General features: G+C 40.3%; 2 protein-coding genes across 2 annotated transcripts; one reads left to right on the forward strand and one right to left on the reverse strand.

The window, feature by feature from the left end:
* Window positions 1-1,183: 1,183 nt before the first annotated feature.
* On the reverse strand, window positions 1,184-7,875 carry dhfr (dihydrofolate reductase). The gene is made up of 6 exons (XM_083785016.1): window positions 7,720-7,875; window positions 5,880-5,929; window positions 5,212-5,317; window positions 4,174-4,300; window positions 2,186-2,301; window positions 1,184-1,545 (listed from the first exon to the last, which is right to left on the reverse strand). Exons 1-6 carry the CDS (start codon window positions 7,809-7,811, stop codon window positions 1,464-1,466), a joined length of 573 nt encoding a protein of 190 aa, XP_083641142.1. The 5' UTR covers window positions 7,812-7,875; the 3' UTR covers window positions 1,184-1,463.
* A 4,682-nt stretch (window positions 7,876-12,557) lies between these two features.
* On the forward strand, window positions 12,558-14,403 carry LOC310871746 (toll-like receptor 13; the record flags this gene model as incomplete). Its single annotated transcript, XM_083783384.1, has 3 exons — window positions 12,558-13,266; window positions 13,447-13,564; window positions 14,214-14,403. The coding sequence occupies 3 exons, from the start codon at window positions 12,558-12,560 to the stop codon at window positions 14,401-14,403; spliced, it is 1,017 nt and encodes a 338-aa protein (XP_083639510.1).
* Window positions 14,404-16,218: the final 1,815 nt, after the last annotated feature.

The following is a 16,218-nucleotide window of genomic DNA, read 5'->3' on the forward strand; positions in this document are numbered from 1 at the left end:
GGATATTCAATTGGCGGCCCGCGGGCCACATGCGGCCCGCGGAGCGCCCCCTTGTGGCCCCTGGAAGAACTTAAAAAAAAAAAAAAAAAAAAAAACCTTTTTTTTTTTTTTTTTTTTTTAGAATAATAAGAGGGATAATAAAAGTTACAGGTATGGTGTGCGATATTAATTGTTTGATTACCATAATGACGGTAATCATTAAAGGACCACTTTTCAACCTATCTTCATATAATAGGTCCTCACTAATAATCATGATAAAATGACACGTTTTTTTCTACTCTGTCTGTGTCACATAGGAGGGCTGTGGCCTAGGTCTAGGCCTACATCTATTCTAAGGTGGCATATACCTGTATAGACATATTATCCTGCTCATTACTGTGCGGAAATATACATAAATCTTTGTGTTTGAGCACAAAAAGCATTTTGAGAACCCACAAATTTCCGTGCTTCACGCGCACACTGTGCGGCCCCCCCCCACACAATAATTCTACAGTTGTGGCCCCCGGCCTAATCTAATTGAATACCCCTGCCCTGGAGAGTCTGACAGGCATCATCATCCTTCCAGTTCTTATAGTGAATGCACTGCACTTTACCCCTTTGTAATGCGGTAACGTAGATAGGAATGAGGTGCACACAATTGTGGTCAGAAGCACCCAGGGGCGGGAGGGGTATTTATATGCATTTTTCACATTACTGTAGCACAGGTCTAGAATCTTACTGCCCCTAGTAGGACATGTAACGTGCTGGTGGAAGTCTCTTAATGTGTTTTTTAACGAGCAATGGTTCATGTCACCGATTATAATGTACGGTGCATCCGGGGAGATTAGTTGTAACTTTTGTGTAACCTGGTGTATCTGCTCACATGCATTATTTTCGTTAGCTCTTGGGTGGATGTACACTAACGTAATGAATATCTGAGGAAACTCCCTAGGCATATGGACATGCTAAAAGCTTTGTGTTGTTTCAAACAAACACACATACAGTGGACACACGTACGTGACTCAAGTCTCCAGAAATACAAAGTACAAAGAAATACAAAGTACAGATCTATACATTTATTTTTATTTGTTTAACTTAAGTCCAGAACATTACTGTCCAACCACTAGTTTTGTGTGTGTGTGTGTGTGTGTGTGTGTTCCGTTCCATTGAGTGTGGCTGCGCTCCATGTGTGCTGCAGGTTTTGTCTCATTGCCTATGAGGGGGATACCCCAGCAGTGTAGGCTAGTTATTATTTAATCACAAGCTTGTCAATACTTTTCGTTGGTTCAATATTCACAAAACCCACAGAGTAAAAAAAAAAAAAGGTAAGACGTATAAGCTGCTATTTACACCACTTTTGTGTGATGCCGTTGTACAAAGTAGGGCATTGAATTATTTTTTATAATACATAACATGTAGAAATATGGCGATACGATATCTCTGCCCGACAGCCACGTCGTTTTGACATATAGTGACATCACAGGTCAGTGTTCGATGCTCTCATAGACTTCAAAACTATACTGGACGCCGTGCTCCTCCTGCACGCCTTCTGCTACACCTGCAACCCTGCAACACAAAACACATGACGGACACAGTGTTACTTTTGTCCACTAAAACTATGGCGAAAAAAGTTCGTCGATTACCGGTTTTCACGGAGGAAAACAATATAGAAACTAAGCCATGATGACTAAAAGGGTTATAGTGGTTAAAGTGATTTATTAAGACATTTTGCGATTCATTAAGCCTTTTTTTTTGTCTGGGAAGCGCCGCAAGGAACCGACTTTGAGAACCGCCGTACTAGTGTTTTCTTTCACCAAGTCATTTCAAAACAGCCGATTGGCTATTTTGGCTGAATGTTCGTCTCCACAGTAGGTTCTCAAAGTGGGGTCCTGGGACCCCTAGGCGTCCTTGGGGGGGTTACAGGGGGTCCCCAGTGAAATTTGTTAATACAGCATCACAATCATTGTAACACCATTGTAACACCAAATGCAGATATACAAGCTCACTGCGCGTCACTGCAAGCTTGTACATCTGCTATTTCTGAACATTTTGGAAAGTTCTTGAATATTTTTGATTTATTTTTTTGACACATCATTTTCAGGAGGGGGTCCACAGCCAAATACATATCAAATCGGGGGTCCTTGACTCCTTGAGCACTACTCACCCCTTGAGCACTACTGCTCTAGGGGTCATGTGTAAAACTCACCCGGACAGGAGGCGGTATTTGTCCATGCTGATCTCAGGCAGGAAAGTGTCACAGTCAAACTGTTTGTGGATCCGGGTGACAAACAGCCTCCTGGTCCCCGGGCTCTCCATCACTTCCTGGAGGGTGGGCGGGCGGGCACACATGACACACACACACACACACACACACACACACACACACACACACACACACACACACACACACACACACACACACACACACAGTTCAACACGGCATGTCTGTCTGTCTGTCTGTCTGTCTGTCAGACTATAGGACGGGGTTTAAAACTTGTATGTCCAAAACTATTAAACAGAAAAATAAATTGAAAGGTGTTGTGAGCTTGTGGATCGGATATTATTTTGCTACAGTTGCGCGATACTCTTCTCCGACAAAGTAGGGCATTCATTTACAAAAAGAACATAGTAGAAATATTATACATACAAGGTTTCTGCCCGACCAGCTCAAGGTTCCTTGAGCTGGTCTCCATGACAACTGAACTGACAACAAAGGGAAGTGTGTGACAAAGGTTCAAACTTAGTCATCACAGGTGTCCGAGATTCACCGTCATTTATATTTGATAACGTGCAGAAACCTTGTGTATGTCAATTTTTCAACTGTAGTGTGACGTGTTGTGAACTTGTAGAGCTGTTTTTTTCTATTACTGAAAGTCAAAGTGAAAGTGTGTCTGTGGGTTGTATAATCAATGGAATGCATCAAGACCTTGTGACTAAATAATAATGACATTGGGTCCATTGGAACTCCTGAAAGTAACCGTTTTGGACATAGAAGGTGTCCAACCAACAGCGACGGTATTCAAATGTCCTTGAAACTGAATCAAAAGATCATATTAGCAGATCTTCCTTGTGTAAGGAGCTGTTTCATAGCCAGTGGGACAGAACATACTGTCAGTGAGTTTGTTAATAGACAACGGAGCCCCTAATTCATCATAAGATGTGAGGTTTATATATCAGTGCTTCTCAACATTATTTTTTAAATTATTATTATTTCTGGGGTCACCTTCTTAACTCACTGTCTGACGCTGTTGCGTCTTGTACTTTTCTGTGATGTGTCTCAGTTGTTTCACTGTTTGTACTTTGTATTCTTGCTGTAGTTTGTTCTGTGGCCCAATCCCAATCCACTCCCTTGCTGACTCAATGAGCCCTCACTGACTTAGATGCGCGTACATGTGAAGTCTGCGAGGGCTTGAGGGATGTCCCATTTGAAAAGTCAGTGAGGACTCAGCCCCGGTTATCGCGGTTATGTCAACAAACACAATAGTGCTTTCTCACTGTTCTCAAAGGGAGACGGAATGGAAGGATAGGCTATATATTTAATAACAATAATAATAATAATAATAAGGGAAACATGATGAGAAATGACTAATGAGCAAAGTAAAATAATATGGAAATGCAATTTATAATGAATATTATTATATATGAATATTACAACCCCTATCACACAGGAAAGTGTATTAAAGAAACTAATAATAAAACGATCAGCTTAAATACTAAAATAGATAGACATGTACTAAAAGTGATAGACATGTATAAATAGGCCAAGAATGTAGGTAGGCACTGGCTGTGAATAAGGACAGTTTGTATAAAGTGATGCAAAGTGTCATGAATGGTGGACTCATCTTCAAAGAGCTGTCCCATTACTTTCACAACAATTTGGAGCCCTTGCAGCCTCTCACCCTCAAGCACTTACAGCTGACGTCACTAAAGTCAATGAGGGCTCAGGGCTCAGGGCTTGAGGGAGGCAATTGGGATTGTGTGTGGTACTTTTGAAACGTGCTATATAAATAAAGTGGATTGGATTGGATAATGTTTCTACATCCAGTTCCGGCGGAACCTTCAAAATAAGGGTTTCAGCCTTCATACACGGCATTTTCCTACCAGAACTGTTCAAGGCAAAGCAGCCACGCAGCTCTGACTTCCTTGTCAACTCAGCGTCATCTCTACACATTAACGTTGATAATGTAACAGTACCTTGTAGAGAGAACTGCCTCCTATAAACCAGACCTGGTCAGCTGTGTCTGCCATCTCAGCCGTGTCCAGCAGGCGGAGCGCTGAGCTGAAGTCAGAGGCCAGGTGGTGCGCACCTGGAGGCGCTTCTCTGTGAGGGTTGATTGACAGCTGGTCAGTGTAAATGTACTCAAGTACTGCACTCAATTTTAAAATAGTTACTTTGTAGATTTTTGCTTGGGTGCAGAAAGTTGTGTGGTTAACCCATTTAGGCCTGACCTCAAAAATAAATAAAAAATCTTCTAAATCCTCCAGTTTTCTGAACTAAATATTTTCACGATTATTAAAAAATAGCAGACCTACAAGCTTGTAGAGTGGCGCGCTATGAGCTTGTAGATCTGCTATTTTTCAATAGCTAAATGGGTTAAGTACTGGGACTTAGGGATGCATGATGTAATCGGTAGCATAATCGGAATCGGCCATATCGGCCATAAAAATGCCGTATTGGTATCGGAACGGTCTCAAAATAATCCTGATTAACTAGTCGGTTTTCACCAGCACGAAAAATGTATACATTTATCAAGCAGTTCAAGATAAATCAAACGTTTCTAGTACCCCTAGTCTTGAACAAAAGTCAAATCGAATATGATGTAAAATCTTAAGTAAAAATCATTCAGTTGTGAGAACAGACACTTGGAAAAGAGTATAGGCTATTTATTGTTTGATGGAATACTTTATTGACAGGCTTTGGGGCCAAGCCCCTATCGGGCATAGGCTTGTTTCCATTGTGGTATAATATCGGCATCTGTCAGAATCCGTATCGGCAGATATGACCCTGCAAATAATCGGATATCGGTCAGAATTCCATAACCGTGCACCCCTACAGGCAGCACCACACCTACCATCAGCTCTAGCGCATTGTAATAGGGATAGACTACAGCTTTATCGGCTGATACCGACAATAATCCCCTCCGACCTACTTACTTATTGTTAATCGCAATAATTTGTAAAGTAAAATGTAATGATGGTGATTCGTGACTGCCCCATTCATACAGTACATACTTGAGTTCTCTGCTGAGGACGATGTTGATCCTTCCGCTGAGAGGTCTGTTCTTCTCCGGGATGGAGAACCACGTCTTTCTGCCCATTATCACCACGTTCTGTCTACCTAGAACAGTGGTTCCCAAACAGTTTAGCCCGTGACCCAAAAGATAAATTAGACATTCCCCCGTGACCCTAATTAGTGAAAATAGCAAATTGGCTACAAAAAAAAAGAGTGAGCGGCACCCATAGCCAGAATACTAGGGGTAAATTCTCCTTCTATAATACAGCACCGCCACCCAAATGTGGATCACTGGCTTCTTTTAAAACAGGCCTCACTTCTCCATTGGAAAGGTGGTCACCCATTCATATAGTGTTTTATATTTGTGATGGTATTGTATTTACATAGGACCTCAATTGAAACATGCCCACAGGGCTTTTTGGGGTTATGTAGACCAAGTGTTTGACCGTACTTGAACTATTTGCATTTCTATTTAATACAGTATTCAATCAATGAAAAGTACACACTTAACCACTTCAAACGTGGCATGTCAGTATAATACCTCAGTGATGAACAATATGTCGCTGTCGGGTGGACAAAACCATTCCTTTTTTTAAATTATAAAAACAGTGAAAATAGCTTATCTTGTATAGATTGTACATGAAGTGAACCATAAAACGTCAGTTACCTTCAGCAGATGGGGTTGATGTCATCTTCCGGAAATGTTTGAATTCATTACTGTAATAAAATAAAGGAAAAAAAAAAGTCAATTCAAGACATGGTCAGTAACAAGGTGACACGTTATTTACTGTCACTAATGTTTATTTTTTTATTTTAATTGATTTATCTAGACATATTATATTACATCTTTTAGACTACTATAGCAAATTAAAAGACTGCACAAAGTGCACATTTCAAAATGTACACAATACGTTGTGTAGTGTGTGTGTGTGTGTGTGTGTGTGTGTGTGTTTCCAGGGGTCCTTAAGGGGGCTCCCCAGCAGCATTTTTACTCGAGTCATGACCCATAAAAATTGGTCTGTGACAGTGACACATGACACACATGGGAAAATTGTCTTTCAAGGGACGGCAGGCAATATAATAGCCTGTCTCTTTAATTCTCTCATCTTGTGCAACAAACATAATGGACTGTACGTGGACTCTGAACACAACCCAGCAGACATGGCTTTAGTTTGCGTTGCTGTCAGATTGGAAAGTTAAAACATGTGTGAAAATCTACAACTGACAACGTGTCACAATGCTTGTACATCGTCTATGTTCAATACTTTTGTATGACGAAGTATGGCATTTAATTTATGAAAAACATTAGAAGTTTAAATATGAAGTAGGGATGTGTCCAAAATGAAAATCGATTTGTATAATTCAATATTAACGATTAATCGATTAATCGTTTTTCTTTTCTTTTTTTTATTATAATTTCCCTTTTTTTTTTTCTTTTTTTTAATGAACCCTACAAATAAAACAAATCTTCCCCCCAAGGGGTACCCAAGTCAAAAAAAAAGTTGGGAACCCCTGATGTAGTTGATTAACAATAATTGTAACTCTTGAGAGTTAATAAGGGTCCATTTGGTTACTAACTCCATCTTTTAAATGAGGACCACTGGTGGTCCCTGGACCAGTGTTGATCCAATTGATCACCATAGCGACCCCAGCCTAGGCCTGATTAGGTAAATTCCCAACACCTGCTAAATCCTCCAAACCTGTATCTTGATTGGAATCAATCTCCACTCACACTCCTCTCAGTCATGCAGCTACACAGACACATCCCAGGCACACTTTGGTAGGCCTATAGCCCTGTCCTGTTTGGATGACAATATTGCCTTTCCAACAGATTTTCATTTAAAAAAAAACTAAAAAAAAAAGAAAAAAGATTATCGATTATTAATTTTCATAATCGATTTCGGGTCCTATCAACGATAATCGATTAATCGGACCCATCCCTAATATGAAGTAATTAGGTTTCTGCCCAAAAGCAATGATTAGTTTAGTGCATGGTTAATGTATGCTGTCTAATCCTACCGGTTTCTCAAAGTGTGGCCCTTGGAGGCGCCTTCATGACTGATAGTTCATCTTGTTGTTACACATGTAGGCTACTACAAGTAAATGCAACTACAGAACATACAAGAATGTCTATTTGGGTCAGTTCCATCTTATATTAACAATGGTAGACAGACAGCGAGGGTGTCAATACTGAATACACATGCAGTAGGCTAGACAAGACAGACCAGACAGACAGACAGTGCATTCTGGACCAAATGACAGATTTGATATGAGATCAAAATCAAATCATGCCCCAAAATAAAAAGGTTCTTTAGATATAATTATGAGTTATAATCACTGCTTTAAATTAATAAAAACATTTTAGAATCGATTCTATCACTTACTTCCTGTGTGTTTGTGTGTGTACGTGTATGTGTGCGTGCATGTGTGCGTGCGTGCGTGCGCGCGCGTTGATAGCTTGTAGATCTGTTCTCTTTTGTTGCTGTTGTCGCGAGATGCCTACGTACCTGAGTCGTATGGGATGCCAGGGTAAGTTACCGTTGTTTCCGATGCCCTTGTTAGGACACACGGCCACAATGGCGTTCAGGACACGAGACATTATTTTATAACTTATAATTAAACTCAATTAAATGTCATCAAAATAATAACATGTGCCAGATGTGTTACTTGGCGAAAATAAACACCAGGCTGGTTCAATCAATGCTGCCGCCAAATAAGCCGACGAGAGGAAGTGACACAACGGAACTCTAGCTGGAGGAAAGCAAAGTCTATGCATCCCATGGCCCGAACGGACGACGCGCTGTAATTGGCTAGTTGGTTGTATAGGCGACCGTTGACGTAATGATGCCTGAGTGGAGACGGTTGAACAAAAAAACAACAACATATTAACCACTAGAGGGAGATAGTGAGTTTCCATTCTGTAGCCAACTTTGTGTTGACCTGACCTCTCTAGACCTAAAGCTGCTACCTTTAAACACATTTAAAATCTGAGGCGTTTGTATACTACATTATTTAAATAGCTTTGAGAAGAATGCTGCTATATATTTGTCCCAAAAGTGACTGCAAAAGATTTGCTATTTGTTTCAAAAAGCTTTTGGTTGAATGCTTGCTTGCTTGATTGGTTGGTTGATTGATTGATACAATGCTAAAAGGATTTAATCCTGCCCCTCCAATTGCACATACTTTCCCCATTTTCCTAAATTGTTTTTTATTATATTCTGACACTTGCTTTGACAATGTAAACGTTTTAGCATGCTAATAAAGCTCATTTGAATTGGAAAACCGAATTGACTAGAGTAGCCTACATCCTACTACTTCAATGTTTTTTCAGGCCAAGGACCCTATAGTAAAATAAATGGTGCATTTATATAGTGCCTTTATATCCAAGGCGCTTTACATAGTAGATTGTGCATTACATTCACTCATTCAAACACCGGAAACCATGCAAGGCACCAACCAGCACATCAGGGGCAATTAGGGGTTCAGTGTCTTGTTCAAGGATTCCTGAGCCACCGCCGCTGAGAGACAGATGAAGCAGCCGGGCCCCCCACTACATATTGTGTTGCATTGCATTCAAAAAGAAAGAAAAAATAAAACCATTTTCCCCCCTTTTTTCCTCTGGCACATTATCTTTCTTATTGATTTTGTTGTTACTGCATGTATCCTACACTTGTTAAGAATGTCTCATCCTCACTTTCTCTCATGTGTTTTTAACTGTGTAAATAAAATAAACTGAAATTCACTATTTCTAATATTAACTATCCAGTCAGCATGATGTCTGGATGATGACGATGTTCGGAAATCAGGCTCAAATAGAAGTCTGCCAGAAGTGACGACCTGGGAAAATAAAAGTCAAACAATGGACTTTGTATCCATGCTTTATAATACTCGTCAAATAAGTGTCCATCAACTCAGTTTCAGTTCAGTTTTTCAGTTCAGTTTTATTTTGGTCAGAAGGCAAAAACATTACATTACATGTATTCTTTTTTTCTTTTTGGAGACCAAAAGGGTTTAGGCTGAAGCCAATGGCTTATTGTGCCTATCCCGGGAGGGGGAGGGGGGGGGACATAAAACAGACAGAGAAACAAACAGAAGAGAGATAAAACAAAAAACAAAATAAAATAAAAAACATGAAAACAAAACAAAACAAAAAAATAAACAACCAAACACAAAAGGAAACACAAGGAAAAAAATAAAACAGAAAGATATAAGGAGAAGACAGATTTGATCACACAGAATCCAGAGTCGCACATGAGAAGAATGTTATATGATTATTATATAGTTATTATATAACTTTATATACTAATATGATTAAGATATGATTAGTAAATATACTAGGTTTATAATGTTCTATACTTATCTATTATTTTAGATTTATACATTATTTTAAATGTATTAATTGAGCCGCACTTTTTCAGTTGATTGTCTAAGCCGTTCCATAGTTTCACACCTCTTACGATTATACATCTCGCCTTTTTGTTGGTTCTTGCCTTAGTCTCCCTGAATATGCCGAATCCCCTGAGATTGTACCTGCTCTCTCGAGCCTCGAACAACTCTTGGACACAGGGCGGAAGCAGTCTGTTATGTGCTTTATACATTATAACTGCTGTTGAGAGGTCTACCAAATCATGCAATTTTAGGGTGTGTGACTGAATAAAAAGTGGATTTGTTGGTGTGTAATAATCAGCGTGATTTATAATTCGGATTGCTTTCTTTTGGAGAAGAAATGTTTGTTTTATAGTTGCTCCCCCACACAATAACTGATTTGCGGAAGTACGAAACTGATGTGCAGAAGTACTCTCAAATGACCCTCATTCATTTCCCTCAACCCACTGGGAGGATGATCGTCACTGGGGTTTAGGAGTCCGGGTAGGTTTTAATATTTTAATTCTTTTGGCACAGAAATATTTCCATGGTGCTCTGAAATTAATCTCAGAAACTGCTATTCTTTGATTTTTTTTTAATGACATTGATCATAATTATGCAGAGGATTCAGTGGGGTAAAAAAAAACAAAAAACGGACAACTGAAATTTACAGAGAGATTAATCTTTTCTCTCTATATATATACTGTATATATGTATAAGGATCAAGCAGATTAGTTCAAGATGGATTAATTATGCAGCCTCAGTGGCTATACATGTGTGTCTAAAGATAAAGAAACATCTCTAAGCTAAACAACTGTGTTGGTTGCCTGGTTGGTAGCTGTATGTAGTTGTGACTGTAGAGAAAATAAGCATGCATGTTTATATATATATATATATATATATATATATATATATATATATATATTAGTGATGGGAGATTAATTTGCAAACACATCAGTATCGGCCAAGTTGTTTTTAGATTAATCGGCATCGGTTCGATTAATAAATCAGACTGATTAATTAATCGGTCTGATTAATCGGTCTGTCTTTTTTCTTCCTCTTTATTAGGAATAAAAAATGGATTAACTTCCTCATTTAGTGAAGTGAAACACTTCACTAAATTTGAGTTTCTTTGATATTTCTGTCTCATCTGAGTCCCAACAGGACGAGAATGATGCCATTATGTTATGTTTTATGTCCATAAAACATAACTTGGCATAGTTCTTGGAACAATGGCACATGGGCCATGTGGAATATCTATAGAATGAGAATCCTTGTCAAGTTAAAGATTAAATAAAATGTTGCATGTGTAGTACTGTAACTGTTTTATGCTCTTTAGATCTTCAATGCTGAACAGTGTTGTCACCAACCAGTGTACTGACAGTTGACCCTGAAGACAGCCATGATGCTACAGACAGGAAGCTGGCATTGTTTCCGCTTCTTATTTCTGCTGTGCACGCTTCATCTTAGTCCCATTATGGCTTATATCCTGAACGACTGCACTATTGTCTACTCTGACAATGTCACTGCTGGTGTTTCAGTGGATTGTGAACATCGTCAACTTGTTAGCGTACCAGATGACATTCCCAGGGACGTTACATCATTAACACTCCAGAGAAATGTAATTCGAAAAATAAACAGGACAGATTTTTACCATCTGTCAAATCTCAGAGATTTGGAACTGGGTTTTAATTATATAACCCATATAGATGACGGGGCTTTTGTCTATTTCATGGAACTTAAAGTGCTCCATATGAACAACAACAACCTAATAACACTGACTGACAATGTGTTTCAGGGACTGTCTAACCTCAAAATAATGCGCTTGGATAAAAACAACATCCAATTCATCAACCCTGCTGCCTTCCAGTTACTCCCCAGTTTAGAGGCACTAAATCTGGAGTTTAACCATATACATCAAATGACAGATATCATCACCATCTTGCAACTGCCACGCTTACAGGCGCTCAACATCTCAATTCATGAGTTAGTGTCTTTTCAGTCAAAAGAACTGCCATCAAACATGTCGTGTGAGCTCAGGGAGTTGAAGATTAATTCAGAGTCGATAAAAAAGTTTAGCATCACAACGGCTGCATTACCACATCTTGAGACAATCGACCTGTCAGACTGTTGTGGTGAAGGATGGGAGTGGGACATACCAGACAAGTATTTTCTCAGAAATATAAGTAAGGTGTATTTTACAGGTATTTCGCAAAATTCTACATCTTTTTACTCTATCAGAAAGTCTCTTCAGAGCCTTGATTCACTAGAGTACCTGGAGCTGGTGTGCGCGGATGAGTGGATAAACGGGGGTCTCTTAAACATTGCCTGCAAAACACCTACACTGAGGACACTCAAAGTGACCTATAGCCATATTGGCAACGTAAGTGAACAACTGGCAAATTGCACTCAGCTAACCAACCTAGATTTACCATTCAACTACCTGACCGAACTGTCTAAGGATTCAATAAAACAAATGAAGCAACTGAGTCATCTGAACCTCGTCGATAACCACCTTTCCAAAGTGCCAGATGATGTTAAGAATCTCTCAACGCTTCAAATACTAAACCTTATTGGCAATGAATTGAATGACATAGACTGCTTAGACTTCTTACATTTAATCAGACTCACACACCTTCATCTAGATTACAACAAAATATTCTTTCTAAAATGGTGTGCTTTTCAACACCTCAATGAGTTAAAGGTTCTAACTGTGAGTCACAATGGCATTGTGGTATTTTCTGCCGATACATTTGGTCTAGATAAACTTGAATACGTGGATCTAAGTGGGAACTTACTTCCATTCCTTCTGAAGGAGGATTTTACAGGTCTTAAATCACTCAAACACTTTGATGTGGAATCAAGCGCATCAGTGGAGTTGGATGGCGCCGCTTTTGAAGGACTAGATGCACTTGAAACTCTCAGTCTAATTGTTAATGTTGTTAAAATCAATACATCTTTATTTCATTTGCCATCACTGATGAGCCTGACAAGACTTACAATACAATGCAATGCAGAATTATTTACTCCGAGTCCGCACAGATCATATATCACATTTAAAAACACTCCACACCTGGAGGCTCTCAACCTCTCCAACAATAAACTGAAGTCCCTGGGCTTCCTGGCACAAGCCAACCTGACTCGACTCTCCTGGCTGGACCTGAGCCAGAACGAGTTGACGGTGATCAATGTCTCTGTGTTCCGTTCTATGCCTGCTCTCAAGTATGTTAACATGGCCGACAACCCTTTCGCTTGTGATTGCTCGAATTATGACTTCCAGCAGTGGATGCAGAACAACCAAATGCAGGTGCGTGCAGTTGATGTTCACCGCTACATTTGTGCTTATCCACTGGCTATAAAGGGTATCAGGTTTCTGGACATTGACTATCATTACTGTTGGGTGGACGCTAGATTCATTTGCTACATTTCCTCCTCTTGTGTGATTGTGCTGACTCTGCTCACATCCTTCACTTACCACTTCCTGAGGTTGCATCTTCTCTATGCCTACTACCTCTTCCTGGCCGTCCTTCACGACGCCAAGGAAAGAAAGAGGGGATCTCCTCAGCGCTACGATGCCTTCATCTCCTACAATGTCCACGATGAGCTCTGGGTTTGCAGAGAAATGCTTCCAGTGCTGGAGGGAGAGCAGGGCTGGAGACTCTGTCTGCACCACCGAGACTTCCTGCCAGGTACACAGTACACCTCTGTCCGTCTCTCACCTATACTGTTTCCCAAACACTGGGTCAGGAGTCAGGACCTATTAGTGGATCGTGGACCAATTAGTTTGGGTCACCAGTAAATATCCCTTTATCTTGTGTTTCCTAAATCCTGTTTTTAATTATTATTATAGTATGATCTGTTTTTTCCAGGTAAAGCCATTATAGAGAACATTACAGATGCCATCTATGGCAGCAGAAAGACCATCTGTGTGATCAGCCATCGTTACCTGGAGAGTGAATGGTGTTCTAGAGAGATCCAGATGGCCAGGTGCCCCCATCTTATTTTAATGATGTTTAGGACACAAGAAACACTTTCCCGTGTTGTTTGTGTGTAATACAGTATGGGCTCTATTTTCGTCCATGCTAAACCCCTTATCCCTAAACTACTTTAACTTTTTTTTTTTTTTACTATTTTGACAAAACATTTTTTTTTTATATTCCTTTTTGTTTTGTTTTAAGTTTTAAATGTATCCATATTTTGAAAATGCCTCTAATCTGGTGTGCAGGTGATGATATGCACATTACATGCACAATAGAATGACATTTTCTTTCTTTTATTTATAATGGGCTTTGGTGGCAACGAGGGCCAAAACTGGTGTCCACCAGGTTGCACTGAATGAGTTAATAAACAGAAAATGCATTTTCAGCTCGGGATACCAACTCAGGAGAGAGAACTCATACAGGATAAACAAGTGAAATTGGAATTGATGACATAAATAAATGGGTACTCTCTCCTGATTGGTTGAAAATGTGCGATCCACGAAAATGTATTTTGTTTAAATGTTTATCAAAGAGCTGGAGAGACGGGGGGGGGGGGGGGGGGGGGGGGGTGGGCCCTGTTACTGAAAAAATTACTACCGGTATAACAGTGCATACTATCAGGCTTTAACCTTTAACAAAAACACTCTTGTGTGCAGCTACCGTCTGTTTGATGAACAGAAGGACGTGTTGATCCTGGTGTTTCTGGAGGACATTCCAGCCCAGCAGTTGTCTCCCTACCATCACATGAGGAGGCTGGTGAAGAGACACACCTACCTGAGCTGGTCCCAGGCTGGACAGCACCCTGGACTGTTCTGGGAGAACCTACGCAGAGCTCTGGACGACTGATCTGTGTGTGTGTGTGTGTGTGTGTGTGTGTTTTAATTATTTTTATCCCACGATTTTGTAACACATTTTTCACCCGTGTGACAATTATCTAATGTGATCTGTGTTTGAATGAATAACCTAGTTGACGCCGTCTTGCTGAAATAGAGCCAGGATCTGCCTGTACTGGTCACGAGACCCATCACAAAGGGTACCACTCTGTGCAGCTATCTGCCATGGATGGTGACCAACTGGGTACAGTTCCTGGGGCAATTCCTGAAGGTGCCATCCAGGTAGATGGCCTGGCACCTGCTGCCTGTGCGTAAAAGTGATTGAGCTCTTCTAATACAAATGTGTTGCTGTCGGGAGGAAACCACCTAACTCCATTTTTGAGGTTTTTGATTATTACTTGCGCAAGCAGAGCGCGCAAGTAATGTTTTCGCCCGGTCTCTTCCGCCGTGACAGCTGTCCCGCCATTCGATGTTTATACAGAAAAACATCAAATCTGTGCTTGTTTTGCTGGGACCAAATGACCACAAATGACCATATTTCTTACGTCATCATTTAGAGCTAGTCAGACTCATACGTATACTATATACATAATCAGTAAAAATAAAATAGCAAATTGTGCCTGATCTGCTGGGACCAGAGTACGTGGTGTGTGTATATGTATGACTAGCTCTTAATGATGACGTAAGAAATATGGTCATTTGTGGTCATTTGGTCCCAGCAAACCAGGCACAGATTTGCTGTTTTCTTGCATAAACATCAAATGGCGGGACAGCTGTCACGGTTTTTGGCGCAAAGTAACCACAGTATACCGCTAATCAACTTACAACTACACACTTTATACAGTATAGAGTATATATGTATACGATACGTATATAGTATATGCCTATATACTATATACTATATATATTTCTTACGTCATCATTTAGAGCTAGTCATACGTATACTATATACATAATCAGTAAAAAATAAAATAGCAAATTGTGCCTGATCTGCTGGGACCAGAGTACGTGGTGTGTATATGTATGACTAGCTCTTAATGATGACGTAAGAAATATGGTCATTTGGTCCCAGCAAACCAGGCACAGATTTGCTGTTTTCTTGCAAAGTAACCACAGTATACCGCTAATCAACTTACAACTACACACTTTATAGTATAAAGTGTGTAGTTGTAAGTAGTAGTTGTAGTTGGGGTGTCGAACTCAACTTGGGGCGAGGGCCGCATTGGTCAAAAGGTCACTTGATGGGGGCCACAACCAGTTGCGGACGCACGCTCGATGTCTCAGTCACTGCTATAATATCTATCTATCTATCTATGCTCAGACCCAGCCAGCCAGCAAGCCACACACATAGTGCTCAGACCCAGCCAGCCAGCCAGCCACACACATAGTGCTCAGACCCAGCCAGCCAGCAAGCCACACACATAGTGCTCAGACCCAGCCAGCCACACACATAGCTCCGTAAGGGAGTGGTTGCACCACTCAAAAAATCTTCAAAAAACTGAAGAGGCTACTGGACATTGGAGAACCTGATTTAGACATGATCTGATGCAGGACAATGTCACTATGACAGAAAGAGAAGATGGGTCTGGCCACATTCATTCACCCCATAATCTCAGTGGAAATTGGGGAATATATTGTGAAATAAAAAGTCAGAAAATTATTTTTACATTTTCTTAGTTCAAACCATTCCATGATTTCCCCATGCCCACACATCTGTGGGCTCTCTCTCTCTCTCTGAACAGAAACAAGTCGCGATGCGGCCCCTCCCCCTTCACTTATACACCAGTATAGAAGATTTTATATTATGCACATGCCATGGTCACATAAC

Source organism: Protomyctophum parallelum, assembly GCF_964188405.1.
Source record: "Protomyctophum parallelum genome assembly, chromosome: 15".
Lineage (NCBI taxonomy): Eukaryota > Metazoa > Chordata > Actinopteri > Myctophiformes > Myctophidae > Protomyctophum > Protomyctophum parallelum.

Bases quoted from the DNA above. Each gene is read 5' to 3' on its own strand.
- dhfr (XM_083785016.1), bottom strand. From the start codon at position 7,811: ATGTCTCGTGTCCTGAACGCCATTGTGGCCGTGTGTCCTAACAAGGGC. The intron at 4,301-5,211 runs GTATGTACTGTA...CAACCCTCACAG, and splicing joins GTCCTCAGCAGAGAACTCAA to AGAAGCGCCTCCAGGTGCGC. The intron at 1,546-2,185 runs GTGAGTTTTACA...TTTGTGTTGCAG, and splicing joins AAATACCGCCTCCTGTCCGG to GGTTGCAGGTGTAGCAGAAG.